A 25,017-nucleotide genomic window follows, 5' to 3' on the forward strand; every position below is an offset into this window, starting at 1 on the left:
TTCCGACACAATTGGAGGAATTAGATAAAGACCTGATCGCAGATATTCAAAAGTTGGGAAGCAAGAGAGAGGTGCTGTTGCTGGGAGATTTCAATCTGCCGGATGTAGATTGGAAGGTTCCATCTGCGGAATCGGAAAGAAGTAGAGGGATCGTGGATGCTTTCCAAAGTGTTTTGCTCAAACAAATGGTGATGGAACCCACGAGGGAGGGAGCGACACTGGATCTGGTGCTCACAAATGGGGATAGCGTGTCAAATATCCGAGTGGGTGCCCACCTGGGCAGCAGTGACCATCAAACGGTTTGGTTTGATATAACAGCTAAAGTGGAGAGCGGCCACTCAAAACTCAAAGTCCTGGATTTCAAGCGTGCTGACTTTAGTAAAATGGGGGAATACCTGAGGAAGGAGCTGATGGGCTGGGAGGAAGTACGAGAAATAGAAGGACAGTGGTCCAGGCTGAAAGAAGCTATAAATAGGGCCACGAACCTTTATGTAAGGAAAGTAAATAAAAGCAAGAGAAAAAGGAAACCGATATGGTTCTCCAAGCAAGTGGTTGAGAAAATAAAGGCTAAAGAGTTGGCGTTCCAGAAATACAGAAAAACTCAAGAAAAGGAACACATGGAGGAATACCGGATGAAAATGAAAGAAGCCAAGAGAGAGATACGACTGGCAAAAGCGCAAGCAGAAGAACAAATGACTAGAAATGTAAGGAGGGGTGACAAAAATTTCTTCAGGTATATTAGTGAAAGGAGAATGACTAAAAAGGGAATTGTGAGACTAAAAGATACTTCGAACTGCTATGTGGAAAATGATGAAGAAAAAGCAAATTTGCTAAATAGATACTTTTGTTCTGTTTTCACAGAGGAAAATCCTGGAGAAGGACCGCAATGGACTGGAAATAGTACAATTGAGAATGAAGTGGATAGAGTACCGTTCACGGAAGAAAGTGTGTATCAACAACTTGAAAAGCTAAAGGTGGACAAAGCCATGGGACCGGACGGGATCCACCCCAGGATATTGAGAGAGCTCAGAGAGGTTTTGGCGGGTCCTCTTAAAGATTTGTTTAATATATCCTTGCAGACGGGAAAGGTTCCGAGGGATTGGAGAACGGCAGAGGTGGTCTCTCTTCACAAAAGTGGTGATAGGGAAGAAGCTGGAAACTACAGGCCGGTAAGCCTCACTTCGGTTATTGGAAAAGTAATGGAAGCGATGCTGAAGGAAAGGATACTGAATTTCCTGGAAGCCAATAAGTTGCAAGATCCAAGACAACATGCTTTTACGAAAGGGAAATCGTGTCAAACGAATCTCATAGAGTTCTTTGATTGGGTGACAGGAGAATTGAATCAGGGACGAGCTATGAACGTAATCTACTTAGATTTCAGCAAAGCTTTTGACACGGTTCCCCACAGGAGGCTCTTAAATAAACTGGAGGGGCTGAAGATAGGACCTGAAGTGGTGAACTGGATTAGGAACTGGTTGACGGACAGACGCCAGAGGGTGGTGGTGAATGAAATTCGTTCGGAGGAAGGAAAGGTGAGTAGTGGAGTGCCTCAGGGATCGGTGCTGGGGCCGATTCTGTTCAATATATTTGTGAGTGACATTGCCGAAGGGTTAGAAGGTAAAGTTTGCCTATTTGCGGATGATACTAAGATCTGTAACAGAGTGGACACCCGGGAGGGAGTGGAAAACATGAAAAAGGATCTGAGGAAGCTAGAAGAATGGTCTAAGGTTTGGCACTTAAAATTCAATGTATCTCCACTAAAGACTCCAGAACTTATAAACAATCTTTTATTTTATTAATAAAATAAAAGATTGTTTATAAGTTCTGGAGTCTTTAGTGGAGATACATATAATAACCGACTCCGGTTTTTTAACAAAGAACCCTATAGAATATTGGTTACTTAAAATTCAATGCCAAGAAATGCAAAGTGATGCACTTAGGGAATAGACATCCACGGGAGACGTATCTGTTAGGCGGGGAGAGTCTGATAGGTACGGGCGGAGAGAGGGATCTTGGGGTGATAGTATCTGAGGATTTGAAGGCGACGAAACAGTGTGACAAGGCGGTGGCCATAGCAAGAAGGTTGTTAGGCTATATAGAGAGTGGTGTGACCAGCAGAAGAAAGGGGATGTTTATGCCCCTGTATAAGTCGTTGGTGAGGCCCCACCTGGAGTATTGTGTTCAGTTTTGGAGGCCGTATCTTGTTAAGGATGTAAAAAGAATTGAAGCGGTGCAAAGAAAAGCTACGAGAATGGTATGGGATTTGCGTTACAAGACGTATGAGGAGAGACTTGCTGAACTAAACATGTACAGTGGTGGAAATAAGTATTTGATCCCTTGCTGATTTTGTAAGTTTGCCCACTGACAAAGACATGAGCAGCCCATAATTGAAGGGTAGGTTATTGGTAACAGTGAGAGATAGCACATCACAAATTAAATCCGGAAAATCACATTGTGGAAAGTATATGAATTTATTTGCATTCTGCAGAGGGAAATAAGTATTTGATCCCCCACCAACCAGTAAGAGATCTGGCCCCTACAGACCAGGTAGATGCTCCAAATCAACTCGTTACCTGCATGACAGACAGCTGTCGGCAATGGTCACCTGTATGAAAGACACCTGTCCACAGACTCAGTGAATCAGTCAGACTCTAACCTCTACAAAATGGCCAAGAGCAAGGAGCTGTCTAAGGATGTCAGGGACAAGATCATACACCTGCACAAGGCTGGAATGGGCTACAAAACCATCAGTAAGACGCTGGGCGAGAAGGAGACAACTGTTGGTGCCATAGTAAGAAAATGGAAGAAGTACAAAATGACTGTCAATCGACAAAGATCTGGGGCTCCACGCAAAATCTCACCTCGTGGGGTATCCTTGATCATGAGGAAGGTTAGAAATCAGCCTACAACTACAAGGGGGGAACTTGTCAATGATCTCAAGGCAGCTGGGACCACTGTCACCACGAAAACCATTGGTAACACATTACGACATAACGGATTGCAATCCTGCAGTGCCCGCAAGGTCCCCCTGCTCCGGAAGGCACATGTGACGGCCCGTCTGAAGTTTGCCAGTGAACACCTGGATGATGCCGAGAGTGATTGGGAGAAGGTGCTGTGGTCAGATGAGACAAAAATTGAGCTCTTTGGCATGAACTCAACTCGCCGTGTTTGGAGGAAGAGAAATGCTGCCTATGACCCAAAGAACACCGTCCCCACTGTCAAGCATGGAGGTGGAAATGTTATGTTTTGGGGGTGTTTCTCTGCTAAGGGCACAGGACTACTTCACCGCATCAATGGGAGAATGGATGGGGCCATGTACCGTACAATTCTGAGTGACAACCTCCTTCCCTCCGCCAGGGCCTTAAAAATGGGTCGTGGCTGGGTCTTCCAGCACGACAATGACCCAAAACATACAGCCAAGGCAACAAAGGAGTGGCTCAGGAAGAAGCACATTAGGGTCATGGAGTGGCCTAGCCAGTCACCAGACCTTAATCCCATTGAAAACTTATGGAGGGAGCTGAAGCTGCGAGTTGCCAAGCGACAGCCCAGAACTCTTAATGATTTAGAGATGATCTGCAAAGAGGAGTGGACCAAAATTCCTCCTGACATGTGTGCAAACCTCATCATCAACTACAGAAGACGTCTGACCGCTGTGCTTGCCAACAAGGGTTTTGCCACCAAGTATTAGGTCTTGTTTGCCAGAGGGATTAAATACTTATTTCCCTCTGCAGAATGCAAATAAATTCATATACTTTCCACAATGTGATTTTCCGGATTTAATTTGTGATGTGCTATCTCTCACTGTTACTAATAACCTACCCTTCAATTATGGGCTGCTCATGTCTTTGTCAGTGGGCAAACTTACAAAATCAGCAAGGGATCAAATACTTATTTCCACCACTGTATACTCTGGAGGAAAGGAGAAACAGGGGTGATATGATACAGACGTTCAAGTATTTGAAAGGTATTAATCTGCAAACGAACCTTTTCCGGAGATGGGAAGACGGTAGACCAAGAGGACATGAAATGAGATTGAAGGGGGGCAGACTCAAGAAAAATGTCAGGAAGTATTTTTTCACGGAGAGAGTAGTGGATGCTTGGAATGCCCTCCCACGGGAGGTGGTGGAAATGAAAACGGTAACGGAATTCAAACATGTGTGGGATAAGCATAAAGGAATCCTGTGCCGAAGGAATGGATCCTCAGGAGCTTAGTCAAGATCGGGAAGCGGGGCTGGTGGTTGGGAGGCGGGGATAGTGCTGGGCAGACTTATATGGTCTGTGCCAGAGCCGGTGGTGGGAAGCGGGACTGGTGGTTGGGAGGCGGGGATAGTGCTGGACAGACTTGTACGGTCTGTGCCAGAGCCGGTGGTTGGGAGGCAGGGCTGGTGGTTGGGAGGTGAGGATAGTGCTGGGCAGACTTATACGGTCTGTGCCAGAGCCGGTGGTTGGGAGGAGGGGCTGGTGGTTGGGAGGCGGGGATAGTGCTGGGCAGACTTATACGGTCTGTGCCCTGAAGAGCACAGGTACAATTCAAAGTAGGGTATAAACAAAAAGCAGCAAATATGAGTTATCTTGTTGGGCAGACTGGATGGACCGTGCAGGTCTTTTTCTACCGTCATCTACTATGTTACTATGTATGTTACTATGTTCTCTTCCACCTCCAATCTGGTCTCACCCCACACCCCTCTATATGGGTCTGGCACTGCTCCCTTGCTTCTCTCATCCTTACATAGTCCTGCAAAGTTTACGTAGGTTTATGGCGGGAGCAGCAGCAGCACCATGACAGACTGCCTTTGGCCAGCCCTTGGGTCTTCTCTCTGCCACATCCTTCCTCCTCTGATCTAATTCTTTGTGGGCAGGATGTGGCAGAGGGAAGAACCAGAGGCTGGCTGAAGGCAGCCTGTCATGAAACTGCTGTTGCTGCTGCTGCTGCTACTGGTGACTGATGTAAACTTTACAGGCCTGTGGGGGAGTGAGGGAGGTGAGGGAACAGTGCCGAACCTGCAGGGAAGGGGGAAAGAGAGACTAGACCCAGTGGGGGTGGGTGGGAGAAATGCCAGTTCAAGGGAGGGAGAGGTGAACCTGTGGAGGTGGGGACACCGGAAGTGATGTTGGGAGGGGGAAGGAACTGTCAAAGTAAGTTAGCTCAGGGCGCTACTATCTCTTCAAGCCAGCTCTGTTCGAGTTATTTAAATATCTTTATCATATATTTCCTACAAATATTTAGGTCTATCCCCATAGGCTTTATGATGAAGACCACTGATCATTTTAGTAGTCACTCTCTGGACTGATTCCATCCTTTTTATATCTTTTTAAAGATGCAGTCTCCAGAACTGCTCATAGTATGCCAAATGAGATCTCACCAGAGACTTATACAGAGGCACTATATCAACTCCTTTTTCTTACTGGCTATTCCTCTCCCTATTCATCCAAACATCCTTCTGGTTTTTGCAATGGACTTATGTACTGGTCTCTCATCTTCCTTATCTAAATTTAAAACTGATTTCTTATTCCATGATGCCTATGATTGAAGCCAACTAAACCCTTTTCATGCACCGTAGACTGGGTGTCGTCCTGGAAACCACTAAATCCCCTTCCTTCCATACTTTCCCTTCTCAGCTTTTCTATCATAGTTATTGTATTTCTCCCCCATGTGCTCACAGTTTGTTGTCAACACACTCCCTTTCCTTATGTTATTTTATTGTAAGCCGCTCAGATAATATTTGATGGGTGGGGTATAAGCCCCAATAAACTTAAAACTACTTTGTTCAGACATCTTAAAATCATCAGATGTGACAATCTCCAAGTCCTGCTCTTCTTTCATGCACAGAAATTCACCACCTATATAGCTCCACTTCCTTAGGTTTTTGCAGCCCAAAAGTAAGACCTGGCATATTTTACCAAGCAAAATTTTACCAACAGACTTTCTGTGATGTTGTTTACAAAAATGTTGCAAAGTACTGGACCAAAGACCAATCCCTGTGGCCCACTAGTAATGTCCTCATATTAGTGCAAACACCACTTACCACCATATTTTGTCACCTTCCACTCAGTAAGTTCTAAGACCAGTCAGTCACGATTAGGGCCTCAATTTATTTACAAAGCACTTACTTGAATCCATCTTGCTGAAATCTAAGTACATCATATCTAACACTATTTCTCATCCAAATCTCTGATCACCCAGTCAAATAAAATGATCAGATTCATCTGACAAAACCTACTTTGGTAAAACTATGCTGCCTCAAACACTGTAACCCATTGGATTCCAGAAATTGCACTATCCTCTATTTAAGCAGTGGTTTTATTAATTTACTCACCATTGAGGTTGGGCTAACCAGCTTGTAGTTCCCAGCAGTGGCCTACTGAGGGCAGGGCAGTGGGGGCGGTCCACCCTGGGTGTAGGCTGCAGAGGGGGTACAGGGAACAGCTGCACGGCTGTCAGCTCCACTGGTTCCCTGCTCCCTCTGATGTTACTTCCTGTTCCAAGGCAGAGGGAGCAGGGAACCAGCAGAGCCAACAGCCGCATGGCTGCTCCCAACACGCCAGGAGGTAAGAGCAATGCACCTGAGGGGGGAGGGGTTTGAGTTGAAGCGCTGGGGGATGACAGCTCTGCACCCGGGGGGGGGGGGGCACACTGTATTGTGGGGGGGGGGGGGGAGGAGGTGCGCAGCAGCGAAACACCCTGGGTGCCAGCTGACCAAGGAACACCACTGGTTCCCAGCCCCACCTCACTTACAGTTTTGTGAAAGAAACATATCTGTTTGTCTCCAATCCTCCTAACTCTAAGAAAATATTAGACAGTACTGAAAAGGTCACACAAGGGAGCACCCAGAACTTCTTTAGCTCCTTCACTTCCCTCAGATGTATCTCATCTGGCCCCATCACTTTGTCTACTTTTAGTTTAGATAACTCCTGATGAACACAGTCTTAAAATTCATTAAGGTCTACATCACTTCCATTTTTATTTGTGTCTATCTCCTGGGGTCCTACCGTCAGCCCTTCTTCAGTGAACACCGAACAGTTCTAGAACGTTTGGAATTATTTGGAAAAGAATGGAGAATAAAACGGTCTCTGTATAGATCTATTGCACAGTTCCACCTTAGAGCATTGTGTACAATTCTAGTGGTATCATTTTCAAAATGTTTTAGCAGAAAGAGAAAAGGTCCCAAGAAGGGCAACAAAAACAAGAAAGGGAGAGAAATGTAGCTCTTTAGCTAAATGTAGAGATGCCTGAAAAGGGATATGATAGGTTTATAAATTAATGAATGAATAGAAGAGATGAATATGGAACTACTTATACCAGACTGGATCTGTTATTTGGGATGTGTTGGTTATTTGTCTGTCCTAATTAGATTGTAAGCTCTGTCGAGCAGGGACTGTCTCTTCATGTTCAAGTGTACAGCGCTGCGTACGTTTAGTAGCGCTATATAAATTATAAGTAGTAGTAGTAGTAGTAGTAGTAGAAGAGATGAATATGGAACTACTTATACCATACTGGATCTGTTATTTGGGATGTGTTGGTTATTTGCTAGAGACGGAAACTGGCTACACAATGCTGGGTTTCATGGACTCTCAGTCTGACTCCTTTAAACGTACAGCGATCACATTTTCAGGATCGGTATAGTTACATAAAAGCAGGTAACCAATTACAACCTACACAGCCTGTGATAATTATTTTGTTGGTTTAGGCAAAATTGGAAAAAAAAAGAGAGAATTTTAAAGATAAAAAGTGTTCCTGAAGATAGCCCTGCAATGTTTTTCTTATTTGTTCTTCATGGTTCTGATTCCTTTCAGCTGTAAGAAAGACCCCCTCCCCCCACCCGACTAATAGAAGAAGTTTGCATAGATCCTATAAACATATTCTCCAAATCCGGTGCTGGCAGACATTCACAGCAAACTTAATCAGTTTATGGAGATATACAATCGCTTCTGCAGGAAATGAAGTACAGACTGACTAAGAAAATAATTCATCAAAATAATATGATTAGGAACAGCAAATAACATTAATTACCTCTGTTGGCCCCTTTCATTCGCCCACCGTTTTGTATGGGTAATCAGTGTGAATCTTTGAGAAGTCGACAAGTCATTAGTGGAAAAGCTGGGTTTTAAACTGCTTTGATTTTCCATGATAGAAAATTCAGCTGTTCTACAATGCTTCACAATGAAAGGGAAAATTGGCTAGGTTATGAAAGCAAAGCTTCTAATTGAACTCCAACAAATGGGCACAGTTATCAGAATTTAGTACATTCATTTTAGAAGCAAAGCTTCTTGTGTAACCCCAGCTACAATGTAAAAAACATGGAGGCAATTAGTTTGTCATCTTAAATTTGTCCTGAAAAGAAACAGAAAGCCCTGATCCAAAAAAAAGAGGAATGTTTGTTAAAATTTGCATAAAATTGACTACTTTTTTTTTGTTACATTTGTACCCCACGCTTTCCCACTCATGGCAGGCTCAATGCGACTTACATGGGCAATGGAGGATTAAGTGACTTGCCCAGAGTCACAAGGAACTGCCTGTGCCCGAAGTGGGAATTGAACTCAGTTCCCCAGGACCAAAGTCCACCACCCTAACCACTCCTCCATGATTTCTCTTTCCAGCAACAGCGGAAAATATGCTAGCACTCAATTTGTCAAAAATAACTTCTAGCGCAGGCAAGATGGCGGATTAGAGCGGAAGCGTGAGAGAGAGCTCCGACTTCACAGGGAAACTCTCTGGCGAGTTATTCCTATCCCAGGCTATGGGAAAGAGGAAGGGGAAGCCCAGGGGAACGTCCTCCTCGGTACCTGGAACTACTCCCGCTCCCCGGCAGCTAACCCTGGAGCAAGTCGGTATTCTCCCACAAACCATGCAACTACCCACCTCGGATCGACCCGCGGATGTTTCTCTGGGTCACAGCGAAGGAGCGGTCTCGTTGAGCCCGCTCGAAAACACAGCACCTCCGCGACCCGGAAGTAGCTTTTTCTCCGAGGCAGGAACGCCTCGTTCGACTCCCGGAGAGGAGAATAACCAAGCGTCCCCAGGAGGTACCTCGGCGATATTTGTCCCGGCAGAAGGAACAACGGAAAGTTGGAGGGATTATACCACCTCGACCCCCACGCTTGCGGGAACAGCTACTATTCAAGGTTCGGAGTTGAGAAAACCGGCTGTTGTCACTTTGGACTCCCTATGGGACGTGCTTCAGGGAATGAATTCTCTACTAATGAAGGTAACTAATTCCTTTACTAAAGAAATTTCCGATTTAAAACAATCTCAGCAGAACTTATTGGAGAAAATTCAAGTTCAAGATAATCAAGTTAACAATTTAAAGGCTGAAATCTCTGTTCTGCAGTCGTTCTCAGGAGAGGTTTCTAAAGATAGAGACATATTGAAGAGAAAAATAGAATACTTGGATAACCAGGGGAGAAAAAATAACTTACGGCTTATAAATTTTCCTAAAGCCCCTTTGACTTCACCTATAGATATGCTGCGTAGATATTTTCAGGAAATACTTAAAATTCCAGCAGAGGCTTTTCCACCTATCAATAAGGCCTATTACTTAACTGGGATTAAGAAATCGGATCCCCTGGCTGCCCAAAATCACCTTGAAAATTTAACAGCTCTTTTGGAGAATCCACTGGACACTGTGACGGAGAGGACAACCCTTTTGATATCATTTGCGATAGAACTTGATAGAAACAATATTTTCAAACTATATTTCAAACATTTAAATGAGAAATTTCTTGGAGAACAAGTTCGTATATATCCAGATTTAAATAAAGAAACTCAATTGCGGAGACGAGAATTTATGAGATTGAGACCTAGAGTTACCGCTTTAGGTGCTCTATTTGTTTTAAAATTTCCATGTCGTTGCATTATATCTATTGACTCTGTAATATATATGTTTCTTGATCCCCACAAAATGAAGGTCTTTATTGATTCTAGAGAAAGTAGAGAAATTCAACCTTGAATGTTCAATAGGTTTGACACGCTGATATTCGGCTGTGGGTATTTGCATGATACCGCTCTTTAGACTATTGTTGTATTTTCTTTTTTCTTTTTCCTTGTTTCTTGCCTGGTATATTGTGGTCTAAATGTATCTTGGATTATTTCATGATTTGCAATATTATGTTATTTTTTATTTCCTTTTTTCCGACATTTAAGTTATATGACTAAATGTATTATAAAATTCAATAAAATAAAATTAAAAAAAAAAATAACTTCTAGCCCTTATAAACGTAGACTTGCAAAGGACTCAGCACTGTCAATCTATTATTTTAGAAAATACCCACAGAAACTATAGGCCCAATATTCAAAGAATTTATGCCCTGACCATTTATTAGAGCTGAGTGCCTAAATTTATATTCAAAACTTCACTAAACTCCTAAATTTAGGTGCAGAATTTAGGGCACGAACTTAGCACTGATTTTCAGTACTAGACTCATTAATGAGGCTCAGAAATCTAGGTAAATGAATGGCAAGCCTAAATTTATAAGCTCCTACATTAAGATGAGTCTTTAGTTGAAACTGGCACAAATTTAGAAGCCTAACTTAGAAGCCTATGTTTAGGAGCTCGACAGTTTTTGAATATTGTGCTCTGCGTTTTGTACACTTATGGTGGGCAGGTATGCTCCCCCTAATTTTATAAACTCGTACGCACAATAGGACGCTTAGGACTAGATTCTGTACATGGCACCCACATTTGGATGCTGAAAAATAATGAGCACCGAGTGATATTCTTTAAATAATGCTCTGAGCTGGGTACTGTTTACAGACTAGCACGTAGTACCAGAATCTGTGCCCAGCTTTGGGTGCGAGGATTTACACCAACTGAAACCTGATGTAAATACTCGCCTGTAAATTAGGCCCAAATCCCCTGAATTCTATAATACTGAGAGCATCTTTAGTGAATACCCCTGGCCTGCCCATGCTCCTCCCATGGCCACACCCCCTTTTAGTTGCACACTACAAGATTTACACTCGCATTGTTGACAATTGATGCTAATAATTGATTGATAGCCCTCAATTATTGGCCCTAATTGGCTTGCTACTCAAATTGTGCGTGCAAATTGGGTGCATGCACGATTTGGAGTGCCATATACAGAATTTGGGGGTTAGTGCACAAAGTTGTATGCACAAGTTACAGAACAGTACCAGTTACATAAGGAGGAGGAGGGTAGTGGAGGAGTAGCCTAGTGGTTAGTGAAGCTGACTTTGATCCTGGGGAACTGGGTTCGATTCCCACTGCAGCTCCTTGTGACTGTGGGCAAGTCACTTAACCCTCCATTGCCCCAGGTACAAAATAAGTACCTGTATATATGTAAACCGCTTTGAATGTAGTTGCAAAATATCACAGAAAGGCAGTATATCAAGTCCCATTTCCCTTTCCCTTAATTGTGAAATTGGACACTAATTGGCATTAAGAACCAATAACTGGCATTAACAGATGCTAGTTGGCACTAATTTGCAGGTACGCGCATAATTGCTCTTAGTTGTGCAATCAAATGTGGAAACTGAGTGTGCAAAATCCATAGTATGCAATTGCAAGGGGAATGGACCTAGGAGGGGCATGGGAGGGTCAGCAGCGTGACTAGCATTTATAGTCACATCTTACAGAATACTAGCACCTAAGTACCTGAAAGCAATTAGGCGTGAGCATTTACACCAGCCACTGAGCTAGTGTTTCATGATCGTGCATAAAGTTAGGTATATAACGGTGGCAGTGGCGATCCTTGGTCGGCTGCCACCCGGGGTGGATCGACGCTGTACACCCCCCCCCTCCCCGAGTGCAGCACGTCCTCCCCACCATGCATCACCATTACCACCACAACCCCTGGCGTATCACTCAAACCCCCCCCCCCCCCCCCCAGTGCATTCTTACCTGCTGGGAGCAGCCGCATGGCTGTCAACTGCTGGTTCCCTGCTCCCTCTGCCCCGGAACAGGAAGTAACAGGGAACCAGTGGAGCCGACAGCCATGCGGCTGCTCCCTGCACCCCTCCAGCAGCGTGAACCCGGGGCGGACCGCCCCCACCGCCCCGCCCTCAGACTTATGCTACTATTTTATAATGGCAATTGCATGTGTAATTGCTAATACAGAATTTGCATTTACCCCCTAATTCTATAAAAGTCGCTAAAAATTGTGTGCGTGCTATTTAATTGAATAACAAGCTAATTACCACCAATAATTGGCTTTTTAACAAGCGATTATTGGCACTAATATTTAATTGGCATCTACATGCATAAATTTAGGCACAGGATCCACACCTACAATTCACGCACCATCTGAAAAATGGGGTGCAGAAATGGGAGGGTCATGGGAGTAATGGGGGGCATTCCTAAAATTAACACGTGTTATAGTATAACGGGGATAGACGCCAAATGTAGGCATGTACACTTGCACAGAAAAAAAGCAACACTGGGCCTTCAAGACTGAGACAACAGGAGTATTTATTGATAGTGCTGTCTCAGTCTTGAAAGCCCAGTGCTGCTTTGTTTCTGTGTATTTTCTATGTATGCTGTTTACCCTCTCTGTTTGGTTGGCATGTACACTTGCACCAGATTTCAGCTGGTGCAATTAGCTGCACCTAAAGTTAGGCGCAATTCCTGGGGGCGTAAATGCTATTCTATACACTGCACCTAACTTTAAGCACAGCTTATAGAATAGCTCTTTTTTGGTGCCATATATAGAATTCATCCCTTAGCACACATCATCCCAGCACAATCTGTTGCAAATTACCACTACTGTATTCAACTACAATGCTAAAAGCAAACTGTATTCCCACTGTACAGCTAGGAAGTGAATAGTGTGAAAACAAACCTTGATATGGGACTTACCATGATGTCTCCCTTCAACAGCTGAGCTGGCTCTACTCCAATGCATATCTTGCTTAGGTTTTCAGATCCCACATTGCTAAAGTTAAAAAAAAAAAAAAAAGAATGTTGCATTTCATTCAGTGGGAAAGACAAATGTTTCTTGGTACAGCAGCTGTAAATATACTAGAGCCACAAACATCTAGGGAAATATTTTTTAGACTCACTAGATTCCTGATGTATAGAGGGGTTGCATGGCTTGGTAGATCTTCACAAAGAGCCGGCACACTGCAGGAAGAAAGGTAGAACATTTAGGAATGGCTTGCAGCAAAGGACATTTTTTAAAGTGAACAAGATATAACTGGCAGATGAGGAAGGCAGTAGGGGGAAGAGTCTCCTAACTTGCACAAGTATGTGCAGAAGTGGCACTGATTTTCAAAGGAACAGCACACGCATACTTTCCCTTTGAAAACTGTCTCACTGAAATTACAAGTGGACATTTACATTCGCTGTTACAAAATTTGAAATTCCAAAGTACAAACCCAGACCCAGGCTTGCCCCTGAAATACCTCTGCTCATGACAGGTAAAAGTATTTGAAAAAAGGGCATTAAATGAATGCTTACTTCAAATTGCTCACATACACTCTAGGCAATTTTGTTTTAATAATCTAGGACTATACATAATCCTCAGGTCCATGTGTGTAAATGGTTTTTAAAATTACCCATTTTCTCCAACATTCTATAAAGATTTCCCAACTTTGGAAACAAATCCCAGATCAGTGCCCCAAATAATTAGTTAATAGGCTCCAATGATTTCATTGTTGGCGCTCACAAGCACTTAATTGGCACTAATTATGATTTGGATGACAATCTATGTGCTATACAAAAGGCACCTAAATTGTATCAAATCTAACTCAAAAGTGAGCAAGGCCATGAGAGGGGCATGGGTGGGGCAGGGCATTCACAAAAGATGAGCACCCAATTTGCATACCAGGATTTACACCAAGTTTTAGATGGCATAAATCCCTGTGCCCAAAGCACTCAACACCATTCTATAAAGAGTGCTCATCCCGAAGCACTCCATACAGAATAGTGTTGAGCACTACATTTTTATGAACGCCAAATTTTTGGCACCATTTACAGAATCTGGCCCTTTAAATAGTGTGAGCATGTAGAACATTACATCGGCATATAAAAGCTTGAATGAAGTTGCTACGAAAAAAAAACAGCGCCTGCTTTCAAACAATAGACACATTGGTGTTCCTGGGTGCAGAGAATAGGTGGAGCAGATATAGAACTGCAACTTTTGTATGCATTTTATCAAATATCTGCACAAATGCTGATTCCTACTAGCAGGTTCGTACAGAGTTACTCCAACTGTGCCTAGCATATCGAGTGTATGTTAATTTCATATTTATTTTATTTACAAAGCCTGATGCATCACCAATGTCATGGCCAACCAGGCAAAACCATGATGAATCTTCTACAGACACAATGGGGCTCATTTTCAAAGCACTTAAACTTACAAAGTTCCATGGGTTACTATCATGGGCATTTTCGAAAGAGAAGGGGGCCCATCTTTCGACACAAATCGGGAGATGGGCGTCCTTCTCTCAGGGTCGCCCAAATTGGCATAATCATTGATACTTCATTGATTTTGATTGTTTGCTGAATTGATGTATGTGTTTGCAGACTGATGTAAGCCACATTGAGCCTGCCCATGGGTGGGAAAATGTGGTATACAAATGCTATAAATAAATAAATAAATAATCAAAAGCCGATTTTGGGCACCCTCAACTGCAGTCCATCGCAGGGACGACCAAAGTTCACGGGGGCATGTCGGAGGCGTAGAGAAGGCGGGACTGGGGTGTGATTAAGAGATGGGCATCCTCAGCTGATAATGGAAAAAAGAAGGGTGTCCTTGACGAGCATTTGGTCACTTTACTTGGACCATTTGTTTCATGACCAAGCCTCAAAAAGGTGCCCAAACTGACCAGATGACCACCGGAGGGAATCAGGGATGACCTCCCCTTACTCCCCCAGTGGTCACCAACCCCCTCCCACCCTAAAAAAAAAAAAAATTTACATTTTTTTTTTGCCAGCCTCAAATGTCACACCCAGCTCCCTGACAGCAGTATGCAGGTCTCTGGAGCAGTTTTATTTATTTTTATTTATTTATTTATTGCATATGTATCCCACATTTCCCCACCTCTTTTCAGGCTCAATGTGGCTTACATTACAACATGAATAATGGAAATATATAAGAAATTATACATTTAGTATTGCATAAGGATCTTGGGTAACATGAAAATGACAAAGAGAATATACATTTAGTATTGCATAAGGATCTTGGGTAACATGATAATAATAAAGGATAGTAGAATAACAAGCAAATATTGTGAGGTAGTTCTGGATCTACGTGTAGGGGTTCACATATGTTGATCTTTTTGGTATGCCTTGTCAAAGAGATGGGTCTTCAGTAGTTTGCGGAAGTTAGTTAGTTCATAGGTCGTTTTTATGTTGCGCGGCAGTACATTCCAGAATTGTGTGCTCAAGTAGGAAAAGTTTGACGCATGTGTTAGTTTGTATTTTAGACCTTTGCAGTTGGGGAAGTGAAGATTAAGGAATGTGCGGGCTGATTTTTTAGCATTCCTGGGTGGTAAATCTATCAGGTCTGACATGTAGGCTGGAGCGTCTCCGTGGATGATTTTGTGAACTAGGGTACATACCCTGTTTCCCCGAAAGTAAAACATCTACCGAAAATAAGACCTAGTAGAGGTTTTCCTGAATTGGTAGATATAAGGCCTCCCCCGAAAGTAAGACCTAGCAAATTTTTGTTTGAAAGCAGGGCTACCGAGAGCCGGACAAGGTCGCCCCCCCCACCCTCCATTGCTCCCAGAACTAACCTTAAACGCCTCCTTTCACCTTCGCAGCAAGCAGCAGCAGGGCAGACCTCTCCTTCCTTCCATGCCCCGCCCTCACGGACGTTACATCAGGCGATGGCGGGACACGGAAGGAAGGCGTGGCCTGACCTGCTGCTGCTTGCTGCGAAGGTGAAAGGAGGTGTTTAAGGTTAGTTCCGGGAGCGACGGAGGGCGGGCGGGCCAACCCCGATCTAACCCCGATGTTTCCCCGAAAAATAAGACAGCCCCTGAAAATAAGACCTAGCGCATTTTGGGGGGGGCAAAAATTAATATAAGACAGTGTCTTATTTTCGGGGAAACACGGTATTTTGAACGTGATGCGTTCTTTACGTGGGAGCCAGTGTAGTTTTTCTCGTAGGGGTTTTGCACTTTCATATTTTGTTTTTCCAAATATGAGTCTGGCTGCAGTGTTCTGCGCTGTCTGAAGTTTCTTGATTATTTGCTCTTTGCAGCCAGCATAGAGTGCATTGCAATAGTTTAGATGGCTGAGCACCATTGATAGTACTAGGTTACAGAAGACGGTCCTTGGGAAGAAAGGTCTTACTCTTTTTAATTTCCACATTGAGTGAAACATCTTCTTGGTTGTGTTTTTTGCATGATTCTCGAGTGTAAGGTGTCTATCAACAGTGACTCCAATAATTTTAGGGTGTCTGAAATTGGAAGGTTCAGATTTGGTGTGTTAATGGTGGTGAATTTGTTCATGCTATATTGAGAGGTACGTACTAGGCATTGGGTTTTTTCTGCATTAAGTTTCAGCTTGAATGCATCCGCCCATGAATGCATGATATGTAGATCGTTACGTCGTCGTCTGCATATATGTATGGGTTGAAGTTTTGGTTTGATAGTAGTTTGGCCAAGGGTATCATCATTAAGTTGAATAGAGTCGGTGAGAGGGGGGATCCCTGTGGGACTCCACATTCAGGTATTCATGTGGCTGAAGTAGTCAAGTTAGATGTCACTTGGTGGGTGCAGTGCACTTCAGGCAGGCGGACCCAGACCGATCCCCCCCTTCCTGTTACACTTGTGGTGGTAAATGTGAGACCTTCAAAACCCACCCGAAACCCACTGTACCCACATGTAGGTGCCCCCCTTCACCCCTTAGGGATATGGTAGTGGTGTACAGTTGTGGGTTTTGGGGGGGGGGTTGGGGGGCTCAGCAGCGAAGGTAAGGGAGCTATGCACCTGGGAGCAATTTTTGAAGTCCACTGTAGTGCCCCCTAGGGTGCCCGGTTGGTGTCCTGGCATGTGAGGGGGACCAGTGCACTACGAATGCTGGCTCCTCCTACGACCAAATGCCTTGGATTTGGTCGTTTTTGAGATGGGCACCCTCAGTTTCCATTATGGCCGAAAACCAGGGACGACCATCTCTAAGGTCGGCCATCTCAACATTTAGGTTGACCATCTCTAAGGTTGACCTAAATGTTGCGATTTGGGCGTCCCCGATCATATTATCGAAACAAATGATGGACGCCCATCTTGTTTCAATAATACAAGTTTCCCCGCCCCTTCACCGGGACGTCCTTAGAGATGGGCGTCCCCGTTCGACTATGCCCCTCCACGTAACTTTGTAAGTCTAAGTGCTTTGAAAATACACCTCCATGATTGCCATGTTGGCACTGGGGCCACCCTGCAGGTGATAGGGAAGCCTCTGAATATCTCAGGGAGGAAATGTAGAGAAGGAGAGAGATGCTGGAGATCAGGGAGGATGGAGGCAGGGGAGGAAATAGATACTGGACAATAGAGATGGAGGAAAGAGACACTGAACATCAGAGAGGGGGAAGCAGAGGAGGTGAGAAATCCTGGCACCACAGGGAGGGCGATGCTTTTCTGTGGAAGGGAAGGGGAAGGCTTGAGCCACCCCATGATAGGGGGCACAGAGCTTAAGGTTCATCTATAGTGTCAAATACCCTTAGGGCAGCCTTATTTTACATTTGAAAATACAGCATCTATGTAGCAACTAACTGATAAGCTCATTTCACTTAGAGCAATGGTTCTCAACTCAGCCAATCTGGTTTTCAGGATATCTGTAACAAATAGGCATGAGACAGATCTTGGTTGTATTAGCTGTCTATATGAATGGATGTGATACTTTCCTATCTTTATAATGGAGTTCTTTTCACCACATCTTATGTTTATTTCTTATTATTGTACGCCACCAAGATCTATCTATTAGTTAAGGTGGTATATCAAATTTGGCTAAATAAATAAATAATAAAGATCTGCATATAATGACAGAAGTACATGCACATCTATCACATGCAGATTTTCATATACCCTCCAACCCATCCAATTCGTGTCAGAGGGGCCAACCTTCTGTTTCCAATGTGCAGTAAAATTGCATTTAGCTGCTGCTAAGCACAGTCATTTCAGTCGAACCTGCCAGCGAAATCCTCTCTGATTGTGCAAACCCAACAAACATGCCTTGGGATCCAGTGCAAAAGTCTTCCCCAAACCCCTGGTCAAACCAGTCACTTCTCCCCTCCAAAAGTCTGAATCTTCTCACATTCCCACCAAGTATGGAAGAAGGTGCCTTTGACTTCCAAGCACCTCTAGCAAACGTCTGTATTTGTTTGAGGAAACATAGCAATCAATTTATAATACCAGCAGGTAACAACCTTATAAGTATTTTCTTTAATCAAAACACAAAAAGAAGATGTTTGCACCTGTCGAACGACTCGCTTTCATTCACTCTCCAACAGTTCTCCCCCAAGATCTTGATCCTACTGTAACATAAACCCAAACCTCTCAAAATCCCAGCCTCGTAGAAATCTATAAAATAAGGAAATGGGTCTCCCAAGCTTTCCAAAGGCCAACCATAAATTTTCTAAATGTTCTGTATCATCAGGATCCAATTTAAGCCAGCTCTATCCACCATATAATGTTTAACCTGCAAATAAGGAAAAATATCCCCAGGTCATAAGCCATATGTAGTCTGCAAGTCCCTAAAAGGAATACAATCCCCCACAACCAAAAATTGGTGAAAGTTAACCAACCCTCTAGCCTCCCATTTTGCAAACACCCCACTTTCTCTCCCCACCTGGAACCCGGGTTCATGTCTAACAGAGGACAGTGAAGAGCTTCTCCCACTTATATCCAGCTTCCCACGCACTCTACCCCAGATCTGCAGAAGGGATTGCTAAGAACCAAAAAACAGTCCCTGGGAATCTTACAAAGCCATAACAGATATTTAAGAGGAAATTGAGCTTGCTCCAATCTGCCCACCTCCCTTCTGCGGAGAAAACTCCCAATCTAATAATTGCCTGAGTTGCGCTGCCTGAAAATATCAAAGTAAATAAATTTATCCTCCCAAATGAAATGAGAAAACTTCCCCTGAAGGGCACTCAGAACCCACCCCCCCCCCCCCCCGGGACCTCCATGGCAACATCTGAAAAAGAAACAATAATCAGGGAAGAACATTCATCTTTAATGTAGATAACCTACCCCACCATAACAACCATGAATTACCCCATTTCCAAAGCTCAGCCCGAATATTGGTCAATATGGGATCATAATTATGATGATATAACCGTCTCAAATCCCTGAATCCCTAAACAGCGAATACGGGAACTAGCCCATCGAAAGTGGAACTGCTGCTTCAACTGAGCTTCTTCATGGGGCTCCATGGAAACTCCCAGAATCTCTGTTTTATCTAAATTAACTTTAAATCCCGCTACCTCTCCAGTCATGTAATACTTGTAAAATGACTGGAAATGAAAGAGCAGGTTGTCTTATACATCTGAGCCAAAGGCTCTACTGATAATGCGAACAACAAAGATGAAATGGGACACCCCTGATGGGTTTCCCACTCTATCCCAAAGGATTCCGTGTATCCACCATTAACCTAAACCCTAGCCTTGGGACCCTCATACAACTTATGAATCTACATAGAAAAACATTTTCCCAGTCTCACTTAGGACCTGCCACAAAAACTTCCAGCGGAACTGGTCAAATGCCTTCTCTGCACCTAAAGCCAACAATAGTAGCCTCAACCGGGCCCGCTGGGAGAGCCACATCACATTCAGAGTCCTATGAATGTTATCACTCACTTGACACTTCGGGAAAAATTCTGATTGATCAGGATGGATCAACTGCGAAAATACCAAAGTCAAACGTGTAGCCAATACTTTTGCTAATAGTTTCACATGAATTTCAAGAAGCGAAATTGGCCTATAAGAACCACAACTTGTCAGCTTCTTCCCTGGTTTCAAAAGCACTGTAATATTGGTCTCATGCACACTAGGTGAAATGGAATTATTCTCCAATAAACCATTGCCCACTTGAACTAAAAGACTCCCTAAATCCTCCCCAAAAGTCTTGTAAAATTGGACCGAGAACCCGTTTAGATCAGGTGCTTTTCCCAATTTTAATAGTCAACTGATTTCCATGACTGTAATTGGGACTTCCAATTGGGCCCTAGCCTCCACTGACAAAGCAGGAAGGAAAGCTAAATAAGTAGCAACATCCTCTTCAGTACTCCTGCTCCTGATATAGCTGCTGATAAAAGGTCAAAAATTGCGCCCTTTTAGCACCATCTGTATAAACAAAAGCATCACCCGGGCTTTTGATTTTCCTTATCAGCTGGGCCACTCTCCTATCCCACAATAATTTTGCCAGCAAAGTCCCAGACATATTACTAAATTCAAACTGTCTCTGCCTCAATTTCTGACACAAACTCCACCTTGCCACCTCCCTAGCTCTACGCTAACTAAATTTAACTCTCTTCAAACCAGCAGACTAGGAGACATCTGATGACGTTATTCCAAGAAAAACAATCTTTTGCAAAAATGAAGATGTCTCCACTCTTTTTCCCTTTCTTAAGAACCCCCCCAGTTCACCAAATGGCATCTCACCACCACCTTAAGCGCATCCCAAAGACAACTATCCGAGACCAGCCCATTATCATTATCCAACAAATATTCTTGTATAGGTTCCAGCCAGTGGCATAGCAAGGACGGGACAGTGGGGGCGGTCCGCCCTGGGTGTCAGCAGGTGGGGGGTGCTCCGTTCCCGCTGCTCCCACCCAAAGGGCCGCTGGTGCTGCAGTCCCCACCTGCCTATCAGCTCTGTCAATAGAAGACAGCCCTCTTCTCCTGCCACCACCCTGCCTTAAAAAAAAAAAATCTGTGAAGCGGCGTCGCAGGCAGCGCCTCGCATCTGCCCTGCTTGTAAAAGAAGCAAATCTCCTCCTCGTCATTGGGCCTTCCCTCACTGTGTCCCACCCTCCTCTGAGGTAGCTTCCTAGTTCCGTGAGGGCGGGACATAGTGAGGGAAGGCCCGACGACAAGGAGGAGATTTGCTTCTTTTACAAGCAGGGCAGACGTGAGGCGCTGCCTGTGACGCCGCTTCACAGATTTTTTTTTAAAGGCAGGGTGGTGGCAGGAGAAGAGGGCTGTCGTCTGTCTGGTAGGCATGTCAGGTCGGGGTGGGGGGCTCAGATGGAAGAAGAGGGAGGGGAGGGGGTTCTCAGATGGGAGAAGGGGGCTGGAACTGGGGTCTGAGAAGGGGCCATGAGGGAAAATGGGGGCCATGCCTGGGGCTGGTGGGAAAATAGGGCATGCCTGGGGCAGGTGGGAGAATGGGTCTGGGGCTGAAAAAGGGGGCCCTAATGCAAGGCTTGTGGATGAAGGGGGCTGGAACTGGGGGCTGAAAAGGAGACAGGGAGAAGTGGCTGGGGCTGAAGTTCGGGACTGGTGAGAAAAAAGGGCTGGGGTTGAAACTGGGGGCTGAAAATGGGCCAGGGAGAAGTGGCTGGGGGCTGAAACTGGGGACTGGTGGGATAGTGGGGCTGACACGGGGGGGGGGCATGTGGGAGATGTGGGCTGGGGCTAGAACTAGGGGCTGGTGGGATAAGGGGGCTGGAACTGGGGACTGAAAAAAAGGGGCAGAGAGGGGACAGATCCTGGATGGAAGGGGGAGTGAGAGGGAGGGAAGACCCTGGATGGATGGGAGAGGGAGGGCAAATGGTGGATTGAAAGGGCAGACAGTGGATGGAAGGGATAGAAAGAGCAGACATACTCTCAATACCCCCACTCCAGTCTTCACCTAATATTTCTCACGGGCTAGCTCAAGGCATCAGCAATTTGGTCATCAATTTGATAAGTAAAGACTAGGAATGTGCACTGGTTAGCACGCATTTGGTTTGTTAATGTTTCTGCAAGCAATATTGATGTCACACATGTTAACGTACACATTAATGTTCGTACAATCAATCTGCACATGTAAAAATATTTCAAGGCACGTTAAAAAGAATTGCAAGAGGGAGGAGGCCAAAGATTGCTTGGGTTGGAAGAACCTGCCACCAGAGGCCACATTTAAATATTGACTTACATTATTGTAATCTTTCAACTACATGTCTTCCTCTTTTAAGTCCCATTTCCCTTCCCTTCCCTCTTTTACACAGATGGCCACCTCAGTTTTATAAAAAGCAATGCAGAAAAAAAAGAAATGCAGCTGAAACTAATATAATCCCGACACAGATGGTTCATCAATAAGTGAGTCTTGGTGTCAATACTTAATATAAGGCAATCTCAAATGGTTGATTGCTTCTGTTTGTCAAAGACCTAATTATTGGGGATTGTTACAATGATGAGTGTGAGTGAGAGATGCAGTGAAAAAGATCTGCCCTGTTCACCTCTTGTTTTGTTTGTAGAATTAGTAGGTTTCTTAAAACATGCACCTTACCTCCACCAGTATCAAAGCCTGGCACGCCGTGGAGGATGACAAAGTGTAGGAAGAGGGGAGCAGTGTTCATTTTTACTGAACCAGACAGAAGACCACTAAAGAAGTTCACATACCTGAAAAAATAAAAGCCATCCGAATTACCTGGGAATTTCACTTTACAGCCACACACGGTCTGACTGGTCTACTAAGGAGAAGCTTATAAGCACACTATCTATAATGAACTATATTTAGATAAACAGAAAGCAACTTGCCATGTTCTCTACTCTTCTTCTTTCTCTCACATTTCTCCCTACTTCTAACTCTCCACTGGCTTCCCATTCTTCCTAACATTCGTCTCATACAACTTTTGTTTTCAGATGTGCTATTGTTTTGTCCATCATAAAATCCATGTCACACAGCCAAGAGAAAAGAATGCATGTTTCCCCAAGTCCTGGTATAAACCATTTCATATTTCATTTTGACCATATTCCTTTTCCTTCTACAGAATATCATTTTACCAATTCAGAAAGAGATAATAAAATAATAAAAATAAATATTTTAAATATGGTAGGATTTTTGCAGTCTTGAGCTAAATGAAATACCTTACTCTAAGCAATCAATGCAAAGGTCAAATATCGGTTTTAAATATCCCAATCAGTTTTGGGATTATAAAAAGGAGTTGTGTATTCTAAGGAACCAAAAATTCAAGAAACTAGTAACTGACTAAAACTACTAGAGCTTTCTAGTCTACCCATTTCCCCTACCTGCTGCAATATTGCAGATTCCATACATCTCTGGCTTTATCTTCCTCCCTGCTCCTACTGTACTGTTTTCTTTGCAATATTTTGCCTTAATCACCACCACCCTCACCCCCTCTGCTGGCAGGCTACTCCATGCATTTTTGAGGCATTCCCCTCAGCCTCATAACACATCTTGTTACAGAACTTCTTTTCTATTCTAAAGATTTCCTTTCTGCACATTAATTTATGCCCTTTAGATATTTGAATCTTTCTATCATCTTGCTCCTTTGTCTACAACACCAAATACACACATTTTGAAGTCCTAAGTCTCACCCCATATCCAGGGCTGCCGTAACCATACACAGACCAAACAGTTGCCTAGGGTGGCAGCTTCTGGGGGAAGAAAAGAGAAGCTGCAGTTGAGGCAAAATGAGGGCTTCACAACCCTCAATGAACCATTCTTTTAGTAGTGGTAGTACTGATGTGATCATGATGGTTAAGTTTAATTATCAAAATCTCAGGATGGGGAAAATGCCTAGGGGTTTAAAAGTTTAACAGTCAGGGCTCAAGGCTGAAGGTTTACCTAGGGTGACTAATGCGCGTTTGAGACTCAGCAGTCTGGACACAGGAGTAGAACTCCTGATGAAGCTCTGGCGAAACAGGGACTCCCTGTGGGTTTTGTGGATTCAACTTGGTGAGCGATTGGAGCAGCACAGCGCTGGATGGACTGAAGATATTGGATTGATCTTCACATAAGTGCTAGGGTCTGCCGCACCAAAGTTGTTAATCTGATGTACAGTGGCAATTTGGTGATGGGAATGAACATTGTATGAAATCACACCACTTTTTATTATCTGCATTCTGTGTTCTGCATATATGCACAAGTTTGTCACTTGGACTTGTTGGTGAACACTCAAGCATAAGAAATTGTGGAGTTTTTTTAGGCCACATGATGGTATATCAGGCCCACGCCTTATAGCCAGAAAGTGCTGGCTGGCTGGGTGGTATTACTGAGGTCTTTTTTTCTCCACCATCTGGAGGTTGGGTGATGCCTGAAAGTCGCAGTCACATTGGGTGCATGTATAATTGTAGTACACTCGCAGCTTTTGAGCTGTAACTCTTGATTTTCGTTTGCAATTTGGATACTTTGGTATACGTAGAGGGGCATAATCGAACGGGGTGCCCAAGTTTTCCTGGGGCTGTCCTTGCAGGACGGCTCCGTGAAGGAGCAGGGAAACCCATATTATCAAAACAAGATGGACGTCCATCTTTCGTTTCAATAATACGGTCGGGGACGCCCAAATCTCAACATTTAGGTCGACCTTAGAGATGGTCGTCCCCGGTTTTCGGCGATAATGCAAAACCGAGGACGCCCATCTCAGAAACGACCAAATCCACGCCATTTGGTCGAGGGAGGAGCCAGCATTCGTAGTGCACTGGTCCCTCTCACATGCCAGGACACCAACCGGGCACCCTAGGGGGCATTGCAGTGGGCTTCACAAATTGCTCCTAGGTGCATAGCTCCCTTACCTTGTGTGCTGAGCCCCCCAACCCCCCACCCAAAAAAACCCCACTCCCCACAACTGTACAACAAGACCATAGCCATAAGGGGTGAAGGGGGGCACCTACATATGGGTACAGTGGGTTTCTGGTGGGTTTTGAAGGTCTCACATTTACCACCACAAGTGTAACAGGTAGGGAGGGGGATGGGCCTGAGTCCGCCTGCCTGAAGTGCACTGCACCCACTAAAACTGCTCCAGGGACCTGCATACTGCTGTCATGGAGCTGGGTATGACATTTGAGGCTGGCAAAAACAATTTTTAAAGTTTTTTTTTAGGGTGGGAGGGAGTTGGTAGCCACTGGCGGAGTAAGGGGAAGTCATCCCCGATTCTCTCTGGTGGTCAT

At 44.2% G+C, this 25,017-nt stretch overlaps 1 protein-coding gene across 2 annotated transcripts in view; it reads right to left on the reverse strand.

Annotated features, from left to right (window-relative positions):
- Positions 1-25,017, reverse strand: part of TNS3 (tensin 3) — a 1,051,445-nt gene that overhangs the window by 536,657 nt on the left and 489,771 nt on the right. For both annotated transcript variants that reach the window (XM_030209265.1, XM_030209274.1), the window contains 3 exons: positions 22,394-22,506; positions 13,016-13,076; positions 12,813-12,888 (listed from right to left, as the gene is read on the reverse strand). In XM_030209265.1, coding sequence (XP_030065125.1) covers positions 12,813-12,888; positions 13,016-13,076; positions 22,394-22,506 — 250 coding nt within the window. The remainder of the gene's footprint in view (positions 1-12,812; positions 12,889-13,015; positions 13,077-22,393; positions 22,507-25,017) is intronic.

Source organism: Microcaecilia unicolor, chromosome 1 (genome assembly GCF_901765095.1).
Source record: "Microcaecilia unicolor chromosome 1, aMicUni1.1, whole genome shotgun sequence".
NCBI classification, from domain to species: Eukaryota; Metazoa; Chordata; class Amphibia; order Gymnophiona; family Siphonopidae; genus Microcaecilia; species Microcaecilia unicolor.